Source organism: Anomaloglossus baeobatrachus, chromosome 3, assembly GCF_048569485.1.
Source record: "Anomaloglossus baeobatrachus isolate aAnoBae1 chromosome 3, aAnoBae1.hap1, whole genome shotgun sequence".
Lineage (NCBI taxonomy): Eukaryota > Metazoa > Chordata > Amphibia > Anura > Aromobatidae > Anomaloglossus > Anomaloglossus baeobatrachus.
This window is the reverse complement of record NC_134355.1, coordinates 508,141,100-508,161,479: the sequence shown is the minus strand read 5'-3', so window position 1 is coordinate 508,161,479 and position 20,380 is coordinate 508,141,100. Positions and strand designations below refer to the sequence as shown.

Genomic DNA, 20,380 nt, shown 5'->3' with positions numbered 1-20,380 from the left:
CAGCCATTACTACCTCTTGTGGTAGGGCATTCGACAGTCTGACTACTGTAACAGTAAAAAACCCTTTCCTATTTAGCTGCCAGAATCACCTTTTTTTCCACTCGCAGTGAATGACCCGTGGTCCTTAGTATTGTCTTTGGAAGGAATAAGTCATGTGCCAGTCCTTTATATTGACCACACATGTATTTATACATATAAATGAGATCTCCTCTGAGACATCTTTTTTCTAAGCTAAAGAAATCTAACTTTTTCAACCTCTCATCATATGGGAGACCTTCCATTCCTTGTAATAGTCTAGTTGCACACCTTTGAATTGACTCTAACGTCTGAATATCATTTGTAAAATGTTGAGCACAAAACTGGATCCTATATTCTAGATGTGACCTTACAAGTGGTTTAAAGAGGGGTAACAATACATTGGGATCCCGGGATCTAATCTCTCTTTTTATAGACCATAAAATCTTGTTTGCTTTTGTAGCTGCTGCTTGACATTTAGTGCTGCTGCTCAGCTTATTTGTAATAAGAATACCCAAGTCTTTCTCCTGTTCTGTAGTCCCGACTTGACTTCCATTTAATGTGCAGTATATGCAGCAATAGGATTACTCCATCCTAGGGGGATAACTTTAAATCTCATTTGCCAAGTATCTGCCCATTCTGACATCTTATCCAGATCGCTTTGTAATATTATATTAACAAGGTCCGTTTTTAACACCCTATATAGTTTGGTGTCGTCAGCAAAGACTGACACTTTACTATCAATCCCATACACAAGGTCATTAATAAAGAGATTAAAAAGCATCGGTCCTAGCACAGATCCCTGTGGCACCCCACTGCTGACTATAGCCCATTTAGAGAATGTACCATTTATAACTACTCTTTGTTTCCTATCTTTTAGCCAATTCCTTACCCAGTTGCATATAGTTTCCCCTAGTCCTTGCTTCTGGATCTTTAGTAGAGAGGAGCGAACCGGTTGCGGTTCATCTCGAGGTCGGTTCGCCGAACGGAGCTCCCGTTCGAGTTCGGTTCGTCGCACGTTCGACGAACCGAACTCGAACTGCATAGGAAACAATGGCAGGCAATCACAAACACATAAAAACACCTAGAAAACACCCTCAAAGGTGTCCAAAAGGTGACAAACAACTCACAACACAACACAAACACATGGGAAAGTGACAAGGACAAATTCTCATGTGAAAACAAAACAGTATTACGAGGAAAAAGAGGACGAGACACAGATATAGGCATGGCATGCCCTTCTAAAATCATGTAAAACACCGCAAGGTGACTCCAAGCGGAGTCTCCCTTTTTTCTAAAAATTGGGCCACACAGACAACCCTTCAGTGGCAGCACTTGTGCCCCAGTTGTACACTTCACAGATAGATTTGCATCAAGCACATTAAAAAATACGCCATACTTAACCGTCCCCAGGATGACACCGGGGTAGGTAGCAAAGTCTTTCCTGATCCCAGCTGTATGCATCTTGGACCATTTTTTAAAACTATGTAAGCAAGGGTTACTCCAAGCGGAGTGTCCCTTTTTCCAAAAATTCTGCCCCACACACATCCACCCATTCAGTGGCAGCACTTGTGCCCTAGTTGTACACTTCACAGCTAGATTTGCATCAAGCACATTCAAAAATACGCCATACTTAACCGTCCCCAGGATGACACCGGGGTAGGTAGCAAAGTCTTTCCTGATCCCAGCTGTATGCATCTTGGATCATTTTTTAAAACTATGTAAGCAAGGGTTACTCCAAGCGGAGTGTCCCTTTTTCCAAAAATTGTGCCCCACACACACCCACCCATTCAGTGGCAGCACTTGTGCCCTAGTTGTACACTTCACAGCTAGATTTGCATCAAGCACATTCAAAAATACGCCATACTTAACCGTCCCCAGGATGACACCGGGATAGGTAGCAAAGTCTTTCCTGATCCCAGCTGTATGCATCTTGGATCATTTTTTAAAACTATGTAAGCAAGGGTTACTCCAAGCGGAGTGTCCCTTTTTCCAAAAATTGTGCCCCACACACACCCACCCATTCAGTGGCAGCACTTGTGCCCTAGTTGTACACTTCACAGCTAGATTTGCACCAAGCACATTCCAAATCCACAAGCATTTACTCTCCCCAGGATGACACAGGGGTAGTAAATTCCTAGTGGATCCATGACTTGTTCATTTTAATGAACGTTAGTCTGTCCACATTGTCACTGGACAGACGCGTACGATTATCTGTCAGCACACACCCAGCAGCACTGAAGACACGTTCAGAGACAACGCTGGCAGCTGGACACGACAAAATCTCCAAGGCGTAACTGGAGAGCTCTGGCCATTTTTCTAGATTTGAAGCCCAAAATGAGCAAGGCTCCATTTGCAAAGTCATGGCATCGATGTTCATTTGGAGATACTCCTGCATCATCCTCTCCAGCCGTTGACTATGTGTCAGACTTGTTGTCTCTGGTGGCCTTGCAAAGGAGGGTCTAAAAAAATTATGAAAAGATTCCATAAAATTGCTGTTACCAGCACCAGATACAGTCCTACTGGTACGGGTAGACTGTTGAAGATGAAGAGACCGTCCCATGTTTGTCAAGTTACAACTGTGAGATTCACTCCCTGCACCTGCACGGTTGTTTGGTGGAAAAGCCGAGCTAAGATCGAGTAACAGCTTCTGCTGATACTCCTGCATACGTGCGTCCCTTTCTATGGCTGGAATTATGTCACAAAATTTGGACTTGTACCGGGGATCTAATAGTGTGGCAAGCCAGTAGTCATCATCACTTCTAATTTTGACAATACGAGGGTCATGTTGGAGGTAGTGCAACAAGAAGGCACTCATGTGTCTTGCGCGGCCATGCGGACCAAGTCCACGCTGTGTTTGTGGCATAGAGGTGCTATCTGTTCTTTCTTCCTCTGACATCTCCCCCCAACCTCTTTCAACTGAAATTTGACCAAGGTCTCCCTCATCCGCTGAGTCTTCCATGTCCATGGACAGTTCGTCCTCCATTTCTTCATGTTCTCCTGCACCTTCCTCAACATTTCGCCTGCTACCATGCGCCCTTGTTGATCCCTGTCCTCCATGGTCCCATGCCTGCCACGTTGGTGATGATGAACGTCTGGACCTTGGTGATGTTGTTGTCCCTTGCGCATATGAATCCTCCTGTAGTTCCTCCCCTTCCTGTTGTCCCACACCCTGACTCCAAATAGTGTTTAGCGTGTGCTCCAGCATGTAAATGACTGGAATTGTCATGCTGATAATGGCATTGTCAGCGCTAAACATATTCGTCGCCATGTCGAAACTGTGCAGAAGGGTGCATAGGTCCTTGATCTGAGACCACTCCATCAGGGTGATCTGCCCCACCTCTGCATCTCGTTGGCCCAGGCTATACGTCATGACGTATTGCACCAGGGCTCGGCGGTGCTGCCACAGTTGCTGTAACATGTGGAGAGTCGAATTCCAGCGTTTCGCCACATCGCATTTCAGGCGATGAACCGGCAGGCCGAAAGACTTCTGGAGCGATGCAAGTCGCTCAGCTGCGGCGGTTGAACGGCGGAAGTGAGCAGACAGTTTTCGTGCCCTGGTCAGGAGGCCATCTAGGCCTGGATAGTGTGTTAAAAATTGCTGGACAACAAGGTTCAACATGTGAGCCATACAAGGCACGGGTGTCACCTTGCCCAGGCGAAGGGTCGCACCCAGGTTTGCAGCATTGTCGCACACGGCCTTACCAGGCTGCAGGTTGAGTGGAGACAACCATTTATTAAACTCAGACCGCAGAGCTGACCACAACTCCTCAGCTGTGTGACTCCTATTACCAAGACATGTCAAGCTAAAGACCGCCTGATGCCGTTGCACTCTGCTGCCAGCATAGTAATGAGGGGTGCGTGATTCCTTCTGCGCAGTGAGAACGCTGGTGCCCTGACCAGGCAGGCTTGGGGTGGAGGTGGAGGACCCAGATGAGGTGGAAGAGGCAGAAGCAGTGGCGGAACTTGGACAGACAGAGGATTGACACACAAGTCGTGGGGACGGCAAGACTTGTGCAGCAGACAAGTGAAGGCACCATCTATCACCATAGTTGCCCAGTGCCCAGTCAGCGACATGTAACGTCCATGTCCATGCTTACTGGTCCAAGTATCGGTGGTGAAATGCACCCGTTCACACACAGAGTTTCTCAAGGAAGCGGTGATGTTGTGTGCGACATGCTGGTGTAGTGTGGGCACACCTTTCTTAGAGAAGTAGTGGCGACTAGGCATCTGGTACTGGGGCACAGCGACAGACATAAGGTCTCTAAAATCCTGTGTGTCCACTAGGCGGAAAGGCAGCATTTCGGAGCCAAGAGCTTACAGAGGGATAGAGTCAACCTCTTAGCTTTGTCATGGGTCGCAGGAAATGGCCTTTTATTTGACCACATCTGAGGGACAGAGATCTGGCTGCTGTGTGTAGACGGTGTTGAGTAGCGTGTCCCTGGAAAAATGCAGGTTTGTGAGGAAAGTGCAGGCGGAGACATGATGTTGCCTTCATCCAACGTTGGTGCTATCGATGTCTGAGAGAGCTGTACACACTCACTTGTTTCCCCTTCCAAACCAACTGACGACCTACCAAGCAAACTGCCTGTTGCGGTTACAGTGGTGGAAGTTGTGCGTGGAAAACCAGGTGTGACAGCTGTCCCCACAGTCCTAGAAGATGAAGAGCGCGCGGATGCACTGGAAGGGGCAGGCGGTGGATGGTTCGCTCCGCTAGGCTGCATTGCAGCACGGTGAACTTCCCACTGGGACCTATGATATTTATTCATGTGACGATTCATGGAAGAAGTTGTCAAACTGCTGAGGTTTTGACCTCTACTAACAGAATCATGACAAATTTTACACATCACATAATTTGGGCGATCTTTTTCTATGTCAAAAAAGGACCAGGCTAGGCAAGGCTTAGAGGGCATGCGACCTGCTGAGCCCCCCCGACTAGTGCTCAGAGGCAGAGTGGTGGCTGATGATGCAGTTGTAGACGTGCTACTAGTGCTCCGACTCTGTCCAGGAAGGCGCAAGGTAACTTCGTCATCAGTTGCATCCTCCTCCACCGCCTCTGTTGACCTCCTCGAGTGCCTGACTGGGGGTTGACAGTAGGTGGGATCTAGAACTTCATCATCAATTGTTGTGTTTGCACTCCCCCCCCCCTCAGACCGAGCCTCTTCTTGCCCTGACCGAATATTTAAGTTGTCATCCCAATCTGGTATCTGCGTCTCATCGTCATCAGTATGTTCCTCATTGTCTATAACCACAGGTGTTACAGTTTGTGACAAAGGGTCAACATTATGCTCAGAAACTTCGTCATCACGGCCTGAATCAGAGTCACAAAGGTTCTGGGCATCACTGCAGACCATTTCCTGGTCTGTACTCACTGTAGCTTGGGAGCAGACCTCTGATTCCCAGGCTATAGTGTGACTGAACAGCTCTGCAGACTCAGCCATCTCAGTTCCACCATACTGTGCAGGGCTGATGGAGACTTCAGAGCTGGGAGAAAGCAAGTTTGATTGGGATGACAACTCAGAGGACTGGTGTTTTTTGGATGCGGTAGTTGAGGTGGCTGAGAGGGCACTTGTTGGACCACTTGAGATCCATTCAAGCATTTTCATTTTTTGGCCATCATCTACCTTTGCTCCTGTTGTTTGTGTCCGTAAAAAAGGGAGCACATCGGATTGTCCACGGTAAGTAGTAGACATCTTACTTTTGCTGGTAGATGGTCTATCTTCAGCAGATGATAATGGAGCTTTGCCACCTTCCCCACGGACAAACCCTTTTTTTCCTTTTCCACCACGCCTCTTCCCCTTTCCACCAGCATCTGTCATTTTGCCACTCATGTTGATTGCGACAAGATTGTGCACTGAAAATGTGGTAGTAAAAATTGAGAGGTGGTGTAGATTGCAGCTGTAGTCTAGCTTTATTAACAGCAGAATAATAAAGAATAAATATCCCTGACAATGCAACTACGGCCCTTAAACTGGCAGCATAAATTGCTAGTATAATGGCTTAGTAACAATATATAACAAATATCTTTGCACTACTGGGACTATACAGAAGTCCAATAGCCACGTTTAGGATGCCACTAAGTTCACTGAGTGTTTGCTAGTATAATGGCTTAGTTACAATGAGTTTGAGTGTGCAATGCAGGCAGACGTGCTGCAAATATCTTTGCACTAGTGGGACTATACAGAAGTCCAATAGCCACGTTTAGGATGCCACTAAGTACACTCAGTGTTTGCTAGTATAATGGCTTAGTAACAATGAGTTGGAGTGTGCAAAGGGCAGGAGGGTACAGTGGCAGGGTTGTGGGTCTCTGGGTAGAGGAAAGGAAGCCTTCCTTTCTATCCCTCCTAATGGGGAAATGCAGCGAGGAAATCCCTGACCTTAGCTACACAGACGCTGTCATCTTGTGTAGCTGTTAAACTCTGTTTTCAGGACCTGTCACCTATGGCTCTGACCCTGCCGGTATGAGCCCTTAAAAGGACTGATAGAAAGTGCTATCCCTATGCTGTCCAGCGCTGTGTATGGAGCATATACAGCTGTATCGGCGATAGGAGCTGCGCCAGTGATGTCTGACACCAAGGACGCAGAAGGCAGATAATGGCGTGCTGGAGGAAAATGTCCGGTTTTATAATGCAGGGACAGGTGACATGGACATCCTATCACACATGCCGTTGCTTCTCTGGCTAAAAGTCCACTTAGCTGTGTGTGTGTGTGTCTGGGATTAGCTGACATGCTGACCTGCCCCACTACACGCGCGCGCTTAGGGAAGGAAGACAAGGAAAAAAAAAATGGCGATCGCCATTATCCAAACAGCAGTGATCTGAATGTGCTGTTCCCGCACACTATACACTGAAATGTCATAATAGTGTGAGTCACAGAGTGACTTACACTATTACAGCGGAAAGCCAGCTAGGAATTAGCTGGGTTTTTTGCTGCTAGAACCGTTCTCGAACGTATGTAGAACTATCGAGCTTTTGCAAAAAAGCTCGAATTCTAGTTCGATCTAGAACAGCCCCCAAAATCACTCGAGCCGCGAACTGGAGAACCACGAACCGCGAACCGCGCTCAACTCTAATCTTTAGTATAAGGCTATTATGTGTTACAGTATCAAATAAATCCCATCAGCTGCATTACCAATATCCAGATTTGCACTTACCTCCTCATAAAACCCCAACAGGTCGGTTAGACATGACTTATCTTTCATGAATCCATGCTGGTTGTAAGTTATTATATTATTCTCTCTAATATATCATTGCATGTCATCTCTTAAAATGCACTCAAAAACCATGCAATATTTGCGGTTTAGTTGCTTAAAACTTAATGACAGGTTTCTGTTGTATTTAGTAATTGCTTAATCCCTTTTCAGTATCTTTGTTTTTAAATAAACTTAAATATACCATCCATATTTTTTTAGCAATGAAGTACTACACTAGCAATTTGATGTTTCATGATTGCTGATAGCTTTAAGATTTGCTGACCATCGCATGCATGACTTAAGCAATGAGGTTTATTATGGAAAAAGTGCAAATGAGAATAACTTCCCTGCAATTTTATAACTAGAAAATAAAGATTTCAGCAGAAAGATAACATGTTTAGGGAAAGAACAGACAGTAAACAAACCACAGGCAGCTACAAACCACGGTGTTTCAGTGTATACATTTAATAAGATCAGTATAAGTGGAGATAAAATGCTGAGGCATCTGATGTATATTCATAACAAGACGCGCCATACTAGGGTGTGAACACCCAGGCTCCCATGATAGAGAACAGCAATTTAAGAATCTGTGGTTTTTCCATCAGTCATCACTTAGAGCCGAAAACACAAACAATTCTTGGAACTGTAATAAATTGCTACTGTGGGCCACACACAGTTTACCCACAAAATGTACTATAATGGAACAAACACATATCTTATATGAACTTTTGGTCACAAGAAAGCATCTGAGCAATCAACTACACTTAAATAAAGAGTAACCATCATTTTAATTTTCATTAGAAAAAAATCTATTTTGCAATATATCTTATCGGAGAAATCTGTTTTTTTGTCCTTCCAGACTCATTTTTCAGATATCACATTAAATGAAAATAAGCTCTAACCCTAAAATAAGCTCTAGCAGGAATTTTTGGCCTTTTTGGAGTAAGGTATACATATAAGCCCTATCCCGAACATAAGCCCTAGTTGGGGTTCTATAATTAAGAGTCCATGCAGCTAAAAAAAAGTTAAGAATACTGCAGGACACTTCAGTAAAGAAAGCAAACACCCTCATAAGAGAGGAGACAGATCAATCATACCCACCAGACCCCAAATGGGATGCCATGGAGCATGAGAATCTGCAGTGGAACACATCGAGGACCTGGGGTGGAACACAAACACACACTCCCGGTGATACCATACTGCTTGGGGACCTGGGACACAGTGGAACACAAGTACCTGCGGTGGAACGCATTAAGGACCTGTAGTGGAATGCATCAATGCGTTCCACCGCAGATCCTCCATGAGTTCCACTGCAGGTCCATACATGGGTTGATGTAGGATCGACCCACATATGGAACAGAATCTTCTAATGGAGCAATCAGTTTAGCAGGTAAAGTTGTGATCATTTTCCTTCATACATGTTTAGGCACATTTTTATTTTCTGTCTATTCTTACTTTTTACTTTGTGTTTCATAACAGACATTTGGACAACTTTCCAGCCCTAATAAAGTAATTTACCTCCTATTGAAGCCCCTAAATTACTCTTTTATTGCCCCCATGAAGTATGATGCCAACAAAAGTGACCCCCAAACACAGTATGATACCCCCACAGTGAATTACTTCACAGTATCCTCCACACGCAGAGTATGATGACTGTACTGCACACCCCAGCAAAGTATAATAACCCGAACACAGTATGATGTCCCAACCTCCATATAGTATTATTGCCCAAACACAAACCTCTACACTATATGATGGCCCCAATAAAACCTTCCACACTGTAGGATGGAACCCACTAGTCCTTCAAACATAATGGTTCCCCACAGCCCTGCAAACAGTATATTAACTCCACACATAGTCCTGCAACCAGTATAATGGCCCCCGCGCCATATAGCTTTCCATAAAGTATAATTAGTCCCACATTGCCTTTCGTTAAGTATAATGGGCTCACTATTGCCTTCCATACAGTATAATGAGCCTCCCATTGCCCTCCATATAGTGTAATGGATCTACATAGCCTTCCATACAGAATATTGTGCCTCACATTGCCTACCAGGTAGTATAATGGGCCGAACATTGACTTCCCTACAGTATAATGTGCCCCACATTACCTTCCATATAGTATAATGGGGCTCACATTGCATTCTATATAGCATAATCCACCCCATATTGCCTTCCATACAGTATAATGTGTCCTGCATTGCCTTCCATGTAGTATAATGGGCCCTACAATGCTTTCCATACAGTATAATGTGCCCCACATTGTCTTCCAAACAGTATAATGGGCCCCACATTGCCTTTCATATAGTATAATGCATACCACATTGCTTTCCATACTGTTCAATGCTCCCCACATTGCCTTCCAGACAGTATAATGGATCCAACATTGCTTTCCATATAGTATAATGGGCCCATTGTTTCCTTCCATAAAGTATAATTCGACCCCACATTGTCTTCCATACAGTATAATACGGCCTCACATTGCACTCTGTACAGTGTAATGGGCCACACATTGCCTTCCATACAGTATAATTTGCCCCACATTGCCTTCCATACAGCATAATGCATCCCATATATCCTTCCATACAGTGTAATGAGCCCCACATTGCCTTCCATTTATTAATAATGCAACCCCCATAGCCCTCCAAAGAGTATAATTGCCCCCACAATGTACTAAAAAATCAGCACAACTCACTTTTATTGTTCTACCGTTGCTCTACTCTCTGCAGCGTGTAGTCTGAAGCACTACACATCTCGTCACAGTGGATGCAATATAGTGACATCATCATGCCTGCTGTGCTGAGACATCAGAATCCAAACACAGTTAGAATGATGGAGGAGTGAGCGGATGGGTGCCTTTTTCATAATTGCTTTCAACTGTATTGGCATCCGAGGTACAGTTGAGAGTGCAATACCGCATTGGGGGGGCCTGATTCCGGCACTTGTACCAGGTCCCCACGACTCATGGTCACCATACCACCCACTTGGTCAGCCGCCATTGGCAGTACACCAATGGTCCTGCATATGCTGTGTAGGTGATCTGAGTCTGCTATGACTTAGCAGCTCCTGCACACTCCTGTCACCTGCCAGTAACAAGATCAGTGGGACTGCTTCCTAAACTCTCTAAAAAATGATCATTCAGTACTTACTAGATCAGGAAGGCAGATTTGGTAAAAAAACAACAACTTTGCCTTCTCCATGTGGATTCTTGCTGTCTCTGAAAATTGGCTGCCCACTCCTCCAGCTGTGCAGTCTCTCTGCAGCTCTAGACTTTGCGAGAACTGCCATAATATTGTTAAATGTTGGTTTGTCAGCAAGCAGTTTTCCTTCTACTACTACCACCCATATTTAAAATGTTAAAAATTACTTGTTCACCACATTTATCATGATAATGTCCCATAATAGTGAACCATTACTTATCCTTAAATGCCAGTATATTTAACATAATCCATTTACTTGGATTAGTTACTGTATATTCCGTTTCTGGCCATGTTCACATATGAATGTTGGGGTACTAGGAAAATCTATCCATTCTTACGGTAATATTTTGCTTAGTATTACCAAGATCACTTAGCAGTTTTACCATTTAAAAATTACAAAACTTTAATTCAATGGTAAAAAAAAACCTTTAACTACTTCTCTCTACTCAAAGTATCTTGGATTATCAGATTACTTAATAATCCTTAACAAAAAAAAGCACAAAATGATGAAACAATTTTGACTGAGTTTTTCATGTTTATGTATGACAAAAATTGTTTGACCAGTTACCAAGACTGTGGGACCACTGTTTGTGCACATTTTTCTAACAGGTCAGCACTAGGTAATACTTTGTAGACTAGTGACAAATATATATTGTATTTACACTACTAGTGAAAAATTATTGTTTTCAGCGAGAATTGTAAAAAATAACAACATATTGTGCAGTCCATAGTGTCTCAGCGAGATTGAAAAGCAATAAGCCTTTAACAAAGTTCTCCCCTCTTGCTTTCACAGCATGTATGGCTATTTATTACCTGATGCCTTCTCTGGATTGTTGCACATAAAACAAAGCCATGACCCGGTTTCCTCACTATATCCAAAAAGATCAAAAAACCTCACTTCTTCCAGATGCGTATGTATAAGATCCAAATCCTAGAACAAAAACACACAATACGCATTATTACTTTTGCAAATAAACTTCAAATATAACCAAGAAATTCAAAATATTTGTATTCCAAGTGGGAGCCAAGATGTGAGCGGTCTCATGCTGTGCCTACCATCGAATGGCTGAAGATATGCTAGATGTTAGCCAAGGTTTTGCACTGAGGCCAGTGTTCATTCCATAGGGTTTAATAATGACTGAACTGTGTGATTTCATGATGGAATGTCCATACTATTTGCCTTCTGCTTCTGTCATTATCATCACCATTATTGTAGAAGTGTTAAGCCTGCTTTACACGAGACGATAGATTGTGCGATAGCACAATAGATCGTACCCGCCCCCATCGTTTTTGCGTCATGGGCAATTAGTTGCCCATGGTGCACAAACTCGTTTTACCCCCATCACACGTACTTACCTTCCGGACGACCTCGCTGTGGGCAACGAACGTCCACTTCCTGGAGTGGGCGGGATGTTCGGCGTCACAGCGACATCACACGGCAGGCGGCCAATAGAAGTGGAGGGGCGGAGATGAGCGGGATGTAAACATCCCGCCCACCTTCTTCCTTCCATTAAGCCGTCGGGTGCCGCGGGAGGCAGGTAAAGCTGCTGTTCATCGTTCCCGTGGTGTTACACGGAGCAACGTGTGATGCCACTGAAACGATTAACAACCGGCACCATTTTAATTAAACAATTACATGAAACCTAGCGACGAGTACACGACTCATGATTTGTGAGCGATACTGCGTCGCTAGGAGGTGTCACACGAAACCACGTCATGCGGTATGCCGGATGTGCGTCACGAAAACCGTGACCCCCAACGACATATCGCACAATCTATCGTCTCGTGTAAAGCCCGCTTTAGTATATTGATACCATAATTCCATGCTATGACCTCTTGTGTATCTTCTAGGTATAAATCACTTAGAAAATACATAACTATTACTTCCAAGAACTTGCTCTCTTCCTTGAAATTATTACATGCTCACAATATGAGGAATAGTACAAATAAATTCATCGGCTAAACAACAATGTTAAATACACACTGCAGCTAGATTTCAATATGACAGTGATATTCGAATATTTTTTCTGTACTCATAAATTCTATGGGACAAATTCCCTATGGACGTACAAAGTCATTAAATACAGTATATCACAAAAGTGAATAAACTCCTCACATTTTTGTAAATATTTTATTATATCTTTTCATGGTTCAACATTGAAGATATAACACTTTGATACATACAATATAGAGTACAGATTGTATATCAGTGTACAGATTGTATAAACAGTATAAATTTGGTGTGCCCTCTAAATAACTCAACACACAGCCATTATTTTCTAAACAACTGACAATAAAAGTTAGTACACCCCTAAGTGAAATTCAACAAATTGTGCCGAATTAACCACTTTCCCATTCTAGTGACATGTGATACAAGGTTTCAAGTGTGAATGGGGAGCAGATGTGATAATTTGGTGTTATCACTCACACACTCTCATACTGGTTACTGGAAGTTCAACATGGCTCCTCCAGGCAAAGAATTCTCTGGGGATCTGAAACAAAGAAATGATGCTCAACATGAAGATGGCCTAGGCTATAAGAAGATTGCCAACACCCTGAAACTGAGCTGCAGCAAGGTGGCCAAGATAATCCAGCAGTTTAACAAGACAGGTTCAACTCAGACCTCCACTCAGGACTCGCCATGATCGACCAAAGAGGTTGAGTGCACAATATTAGCATCATATATAGAGGTTCTCTTGTCAAAATTGTTGTATGAGACCTGCCAGCATTGCTGCAGAGGTTAAAGGATTAAGGGTCATGTTGTAAGTGCTCAGACTATATACCGCACACTGCATCAAATTGGTCTGCATGGCTGTCATCTTCTAAAGATTATGCAGAAGAAAGCCAGCAAATGGTTTGCTGAAGACAAGCAGACTAAGTACAGGGATTACTGAAACCATGTCCTGTAGTCTGTTGAGACCAAAATAAACTTATTTAGTTCAGATAGTGTCAAGCTTGTGTGGTGGCAACCAGGTGAAAAGTATAAAAGACAAGTGTATCTTGTCTACAGTCAAGCATGGTGGTGGGCTGTCATGGTTTGAGGCTGCATGAGAGCTGTTGGCTGTGGGGATCTACAGTTTATTGAGGGAACCAGGAATGTCAAAATGTCACATACTGAAGCCGAGCATGACCCCCCCCTTTGGAAACATGATAATGACCCCAAACACACTTTCAAGATGACCACTGCCTTGCTAAACAAACTGAGGGTAAAGGTGCTAGACTGGCCAAGCATGTCTGCAGATCTATACCCAATTAATCATCTGTGGGGCATTCTCAAATGGAAGGTGGAGGAACACAAGGTCTCTAACATTCACCATTTCTGTGATGATGGCATGGAGGAGTGGAAAAGGATTCCAGTGGCTCCTGTGAAGCTCTAGTGAACTCCATGCCCAAGATAGTTAACTCAGTTCTTGTAAGTATTAATGACCACACAAAGTATTGACACTTTGAGTACAATTTGGTCATTTTCACTTAGGGGTGTACTCACTTTTGTTGCCAGCTGTTTCGACATTAATGGCTGTGTGTTGAGTTATTTAGAGGGCACACCAAATTTACATTGATATACAAGCTGTACCCTGACTACTTTACATTGTATCATAGTGTCATATCTTCAGTGTTGTCCCATGAAAAGATGTATACAAACACTCCAACTCTTTACCATGGTCCTTGAAATAAGCGGATTTCTTAACAAAAGGTATAATTTTAATCTGTATTACAGCCATGTCTTTACATTACAAAATCATGCTGAATGATTCTCTTTAAAGTGGGTCTTCAGAAAGGACCCAAAAATGTTTAAAATGTTAGGAGGTCTAAGTGATTAAATTCAGCACCACATGGCATTTAGACAGTATTATGACTTTGAACTATCCCTTCTCCCCAAAGCATAGAAGGACAGAAGGTGAAAAACCTAGTCAGCAATCTTCCATCCAATGTCTTATTGTGTGTTAGTTAGATTCTAGGACAGGGAAATAAATAATTGGAAAGATATGTATGATGATGTCAAATACTGTATATGATATCCATTTGTCTGCTGAACACAGATAATGGAAACCTGATGTAATTGCTGTCTGAAGTCATATTTGGTAACTCTTCCTGATAAGTAATACAGAACACATTAGACCTTCAGTACTGTATACAAGAGATCTGGTATTTCATTTCTTCCTGCAGAATCACCTACAGAAAGTGACACTTATTGGCATATACAACTGTCCACAGCTGCCGAAGATTTTCTGCTTTGTGTTTTGTGTTTTGTGCTTTGTGTCTGCTTTCTGCTCTATGTTCTTAGATTCATTTGATGCAGGGGCAGAAACAAGCAACAAAGTGTCCCAGCCTGGACATGTGTCTGTCCCACCACCAACTTTGTTTATATATGATAGACAGACAGACAGACAGAGACAGACACAAAATGCACGTCAACACATCACACATGTTTTAACACATATATGCGGTAGTCCACATAGGGACATAAACATATATGGCATGACACACAACATATATAGTGCATACAGTGCCTTGCAGCCCCTTGGCATTTTACCTATTTTGTTACATTACTTAGTGATATGCTTAGTGACAGGAATTCCACCTGTGTCCTATGGTCTGTCAGTATATACACACCTTTACTGAAAGGCCAGAGAGGCTGCAATACCATTAAACAAGAGGTACCACTAACCATGAAGACGAAAGAGATCTCCAAACAAGTCAGAGACAAAGTTGTTGAGAAGTACAAGTCAGGGTTAGGTTCTAAAAAATATCCTAATCTTTGATGATCCCCAGGAGCACCATCAAATGCATTATTATCAAATAGAAAGAACATGTTATCACAACAAACGTGACCAGAGATAGGGCCGCCCACCAAAACTTTCAGCCCAGGCAAGGAAGGCATTCATCAGAGAGGCAGCACAGAAACCAAAGGTAACCCTGAAGGGGCTGCAGAGTTCCCAAGCAGAGACTGGAGTATCTGTCCATACCACCACAATAAGCTGTATGTTCCATAGAGCTGACCTTTATGAAAGAATGGCTAGAAAAAGTCTTTACTGATATCTAAAAATTGGAAGGCTTGTTTTTATTTTGCCAAAAGACATGTGGGAGACTCACCAAATGTATGAAGGAAGGTACTGTGGTCAGATGGCACCAAAATTGAACTTTTTTTGCCACTACAGTAAATGCTATGTCTGGCACCAAATCAACACAGCTCATCAACCAAAGAACACAATCCCCATAGTAAAACATGGTGGTGGCAGCATCATGTTGAGGGGATGTTTTTCGACAGCAGAGACAGGAAAATGGTCTGAGCTGAGGGGAAGGTGGATGGAGCGAAATACAGGGATATTCTTGAACAAAACATGTGTCTGTCAGTGATTTGAGACTGGGATGGACCTTCCAACAAGATAAAGACCCAAAGCATACTGCTAAAGCAACACTCGAGTGGTTTAATGGGAAGCACGCAAATATATTGAAGTGGCCTAGTCAAAGCATAGACCTTAATCCAATTGAGCATCTGTGATGAGACTTGAAGATTGCTGTTCACCAGAGGAAACCATCTAACTTGAAAGACCTGGAGCAGTTTTGCCTTGAGGAGTGGGCAAAAATCCCAGTGGCAAGATGTGTAAAGCTCATAGAGACTTATCCAAAGTGGCTTTCAGCTGTAATTGCTATAAAAGGAGGCCACTGTGCAGCTGAACCGGAAGCACATGTGTTTGATTTTAATTTCATTCATGTGCTGAATGCAGATAAAACTTTGATGATAAAAAACTTACAAGATTGGAAATATTTTTGCAAGCAATGAAAAGTCCTAATTACTCAGTGTGACTGACAGTATCACAAACATCGGCCTTAGCTCATATAATTCTATTTATTCTTTTCAAATAATGCAAAAGCAAATCAAAAGCCTGAAACAGCTAAACCACTGGTGGGTGGCATCTGCGCTATTTACTGCAATTCTAATCATATGGAAAAAAAGTGCAGTGATGTTGAAATTGAGTGCCTTTAAATTACAGGGAAGAATTGGAGGGTAGGAAAACAGATCAGTCGCCTTAGTGTGTAACGAAAATGATATTAAAGCTTTATATAATTACAGGAAGAGAGAAAATTAGTGGCTTAAAACAGTAAACAAATATACCCATTTTTTATTATAATTATGCAATGTGAAAACTTAATTTGAGTTGGTGTGTGACCAAACCAAAATCAAATAAGTAGAATGGTTACTGCATGGAAGGAGATTCTAATTAAAATAGTTGTCCAGATTGGAGAGCATAGTGTGCACTTTCTCTATGTGACTGCACAGACTATTTAACCCCTTCTCGCCATGGCCATTGCCTAAAAAGCATGTAATTCTGGTGTTTTGATTTTTTTGTTGTTGTTGCACTTACTGATCTGATTATTTTTCTTTTATATTTTGATAGATGAGATATTTCTGAATACAGAAATACCAAATATGTATTTTTTATTGTTTTATTTTCAATGTGGGTGATATGACCTTTTGTTTTTTTTTATTTATTTATTTCTACTGTTCTTACTAGTCCTATTAGGGGACTTGAAGGTGCGATAATCTGATCACTTGTGCTATGCAGTGCATGGGCTCTTAGGACAACCTATCGGTGCTCCATGATCACATCACTGGATTCCCGATGGGATGCTGACACATGTTAAATCCCACTGTGAGAGATTGACAGCAGGATTTAACTGCTTATCAGCCATCAGCAGATCTCCAATCCACTCACGACTGTTAGCTAGAGTTGAGCGAGTACCTAACTATTCGTACTCGCTATACTCATAACGAATATTGTCTAATAGTCTCATATTTGTTCCAAAAAGCGTGTGTAATGCAAGTCAATGTGGAAAAACTCGCAAAGTAACGAGTAACCCGAATGCTGTACTATTCGCATGAGTAGCGAATAGTGCGGAATTCGGGTTACTCGTTACATTGATAGTTTTCCCCATTGAGTTGCATTGCACACACTATTTGGAATGAATATGCGAATATTAGACAGTACCCATTATGAGTATAGTGAGTACGAATAGTTAGGTACTCACTCAACTCTACTGTTAGAGGCACATGTTGGCTGACCAGATCAGCTGACATGTGCAGACAAGATGAGGGCTCAGTGTATGAGGCTGCATCAAAGACAAAACATATACATCATATGTCATAAAGAGGTTAATCATGCATTGTCATGATTTCCATGTATTGCTGACTAGCCTCATCTGGCTTCTCTCAATGAAGATGAATTGAGTGAAGCCGAATGCATCTAGTCAGCACATGACTGCATGTATGCAATTAGCCCATTTAGGTTAATAAGATGCCACAGATGGTTAATATAGTGGGCTGACAGTATACATGCTTTGCTTTATACCTATAGGTTTCAAAAAATGTCTTAAAGACTACTATTTATTAACTCCATAGTGTTGATGCAATTTGTGATTCCAGTGACATGATACATTTCTACACTGTGTGTAAATAGAATCCTCTAAAATACAACTTACCTAATAATTCTATTAGGCAAGTTGTATTTTAGAGGATTTTATTTATTATTAATCAACAACTATGTTCTCAATCAACCCAAAAGACTCATAAATATCAAAGCTTAATATTTTTGGAAGTTGGAGTGTTTTTTTTTTTAGATTTCGTTATCTTAGGAGGATATCTGTTTGTGCAGGTAACTATTACTGTGCAGAATTATTAGGCAGCTTAATAAAAAACAAATATATTTCCATCTCACTTGTTTATTTTCACCAGGTAAACCAATATAACTGCACAGAATTTAGAAATAACATTTCTGACATGCAAAAACAAAACCCAAAAAGTAGAGACCAATATAGCCACCTTTATTTATGATGACACTCAACAGCCTACCATCCATAGATTCTGTCAGTTGCTTGATCTGTTTACGATCAACATTGCGTGCAGCAGCCACCACAGCCTCCCAGACACTGTTCCGAGAGGTGTACTGTTTTCCCTCCCTGTAGATCTTACATTTTATGAAGGACCACAAGTTCTCTCTGGGGTTCAGATCAGGTGAACAAGGGGGTCATGTCATTATTTTTTCATCTTTTAGACCTTTACTGGCCAGCCACACTGTGGAGTTGTTGGATACATGTTATGGAGCATTGTCCTGCATGAAAATCATGTTTTTCTTGAACAATATCGACTTCTTCCTGTACCACTGTAGAAGAAGTTGTCTTCCAAAAACTGGCAGTAGGTCTGGGAGTTGAGCTTCACTTCATCCTCAACCAGAAAAGGTCCCACAAGTTCATCTTTGATGATACCAGCCCATACCAGTACCCCACCTCCACCTTGCTGACGTCTGAGTCGGAGTGGAGCTGTGATACCAATGTGATATGACTGAAAGAATGAGTGTGATTAGATAGGAATCCTAATCTAAAGATAGTGATCACAGGTATTATTTGATCCATCCAAAACTCAGTATCAGAAAGATGTCCTCTGGTTGACCCGCTTTCACCATGATGAAGAGCATATGTATTAGTAAGTCTTGAACAAACCACTATGAGGAAGGAACGCTTACAGTTTAAAATATTCAGGAAACTCGTGGTTAGTTAAAGACATGTGTAGGAAACTGGCATGTAAAATTCACGGCTCATTGCAAAATATGCAGGAAACTAGTGGTCAGTCAGTGGTCAGCTGGCAAAATGTGCAGGAAGCTACGGGTTCCCACAGCAGTGTGTGGTCAGGTTACATGACCATGACTTAGCAATCACATGCTGGTCACAATTGCAATACTCGGTGCACACGACAAACACAATGTATAAAAATACAGGGCTCACTTAGTGAGATTAGGGAGATTTTTCCAGGACGCTCAAAGTGGGCGCACTGTTCCTGTGATGCAGAGGTCGGGTTGTTTTCCTTCTCACTAATCGAGTCCCTCCAATGATAAAGGCGTGCTACAACATACGGTAATGTTGATGCATATTTCTGTTATTGTATAAGATTCTATTACTATAAAGTAGTGCTAATGCCTATGTACCATTGATTATTCATGTGCTATTAAAATAAATAATGTCTTGCTATAAAGAATCTTAGTATTCGTGCCTGATTAGGATATCAGTGAGTGCTTCGTAAGTACGAGCTTTCAGCCCCTTTTTTTAGGAGAATTTAGCAAGATATAAATTGGCGTAGTCAGCAGGATTACTTCTATAAGAATTAACAACTTTTTGTAATTTAGAAATTAAAAACATATTTGGCAAATTTCCCAATTTTTTTTTATCAATCTTTTTGCATAATGTCAAAATGTTCAGAAAACGTAAGGATAATGTTAAGGAGGTTGTTGTGGAAATCCCCGGCTGGACTGAGGCTCCCTACAATCTTATAGCACATGAATTGGTCAATTGTGGATTGTCAGAACAATGGCAGGATAGGCTCAAGGGTAGTGAACCTACTATTTTTGTGAATGTTCTCAGTAGTGTCCCTGTGAAAGCAGGTGATGTAGTGTCTTTAGGACGGCGCATCTGGATTTTGGCAAGTGCATATCACGCGATGCATGAGCGTAATCTAAAGAAGCAGAAGAAAGGTTCCCAGATGGAACAAAAGATGATAGAATTAGGTGGCCAGAAAACAGTTCAGGAATGTAAGGCTAACCCAGTAAGGAGGCGCCTAGAGAGGACAGACAAGGAGATCATCAGGGAACATGTCCGGGATGGTCAGGGAAAACTGCAATATGATGAAGATGGTAATGCGATCACAAATGAGAGAACGATTCCTCATGTAAAGAATCGAGTAACCCTTTAAGATTACTCTCAAGGAGAAGTTGATAGCATTTTAAGACAGTTTAGACAAAAACCAGGAGGAGACATTCCCTGGTTGATCAGGATGCACGATCTCGGAGGAGGTGGAGTGCACTTTGACGCCGGAGACGTGGCAAAATTTGTCATCATATCTCGGGATCCAGTAATTCAGAGATCAATAAAAAATTATTTTGTTGATCATAATGAGCAAGGCACTCAAAACTTAATCATGATC

General features: G+C 42.2%; 1 protein-coding gene across 1 annotated transcript in view; it reads right to left on the bottom strand.

Annotated features, from left to right (window-relative positions):
* The window catches only part of VEPH1 (ventricular zone expressed PH domain containing 1), a 755,777-nt gene that overhangs the window by 94,937 nt on the left and 640,460 nt on the right, over positions 1-20,380 (bottom strand). Inside the window, exon 12 of the mRNA XM_075340702.1 lies at positions 11,221-11,338. Coding sequence (XP_075196817.1) covers positions 11,221-11,338 — 118 coding nt within the window. The remainder of the gene's footprint in view (positions 1-11,220; positions 11,339-20,380) is intronic.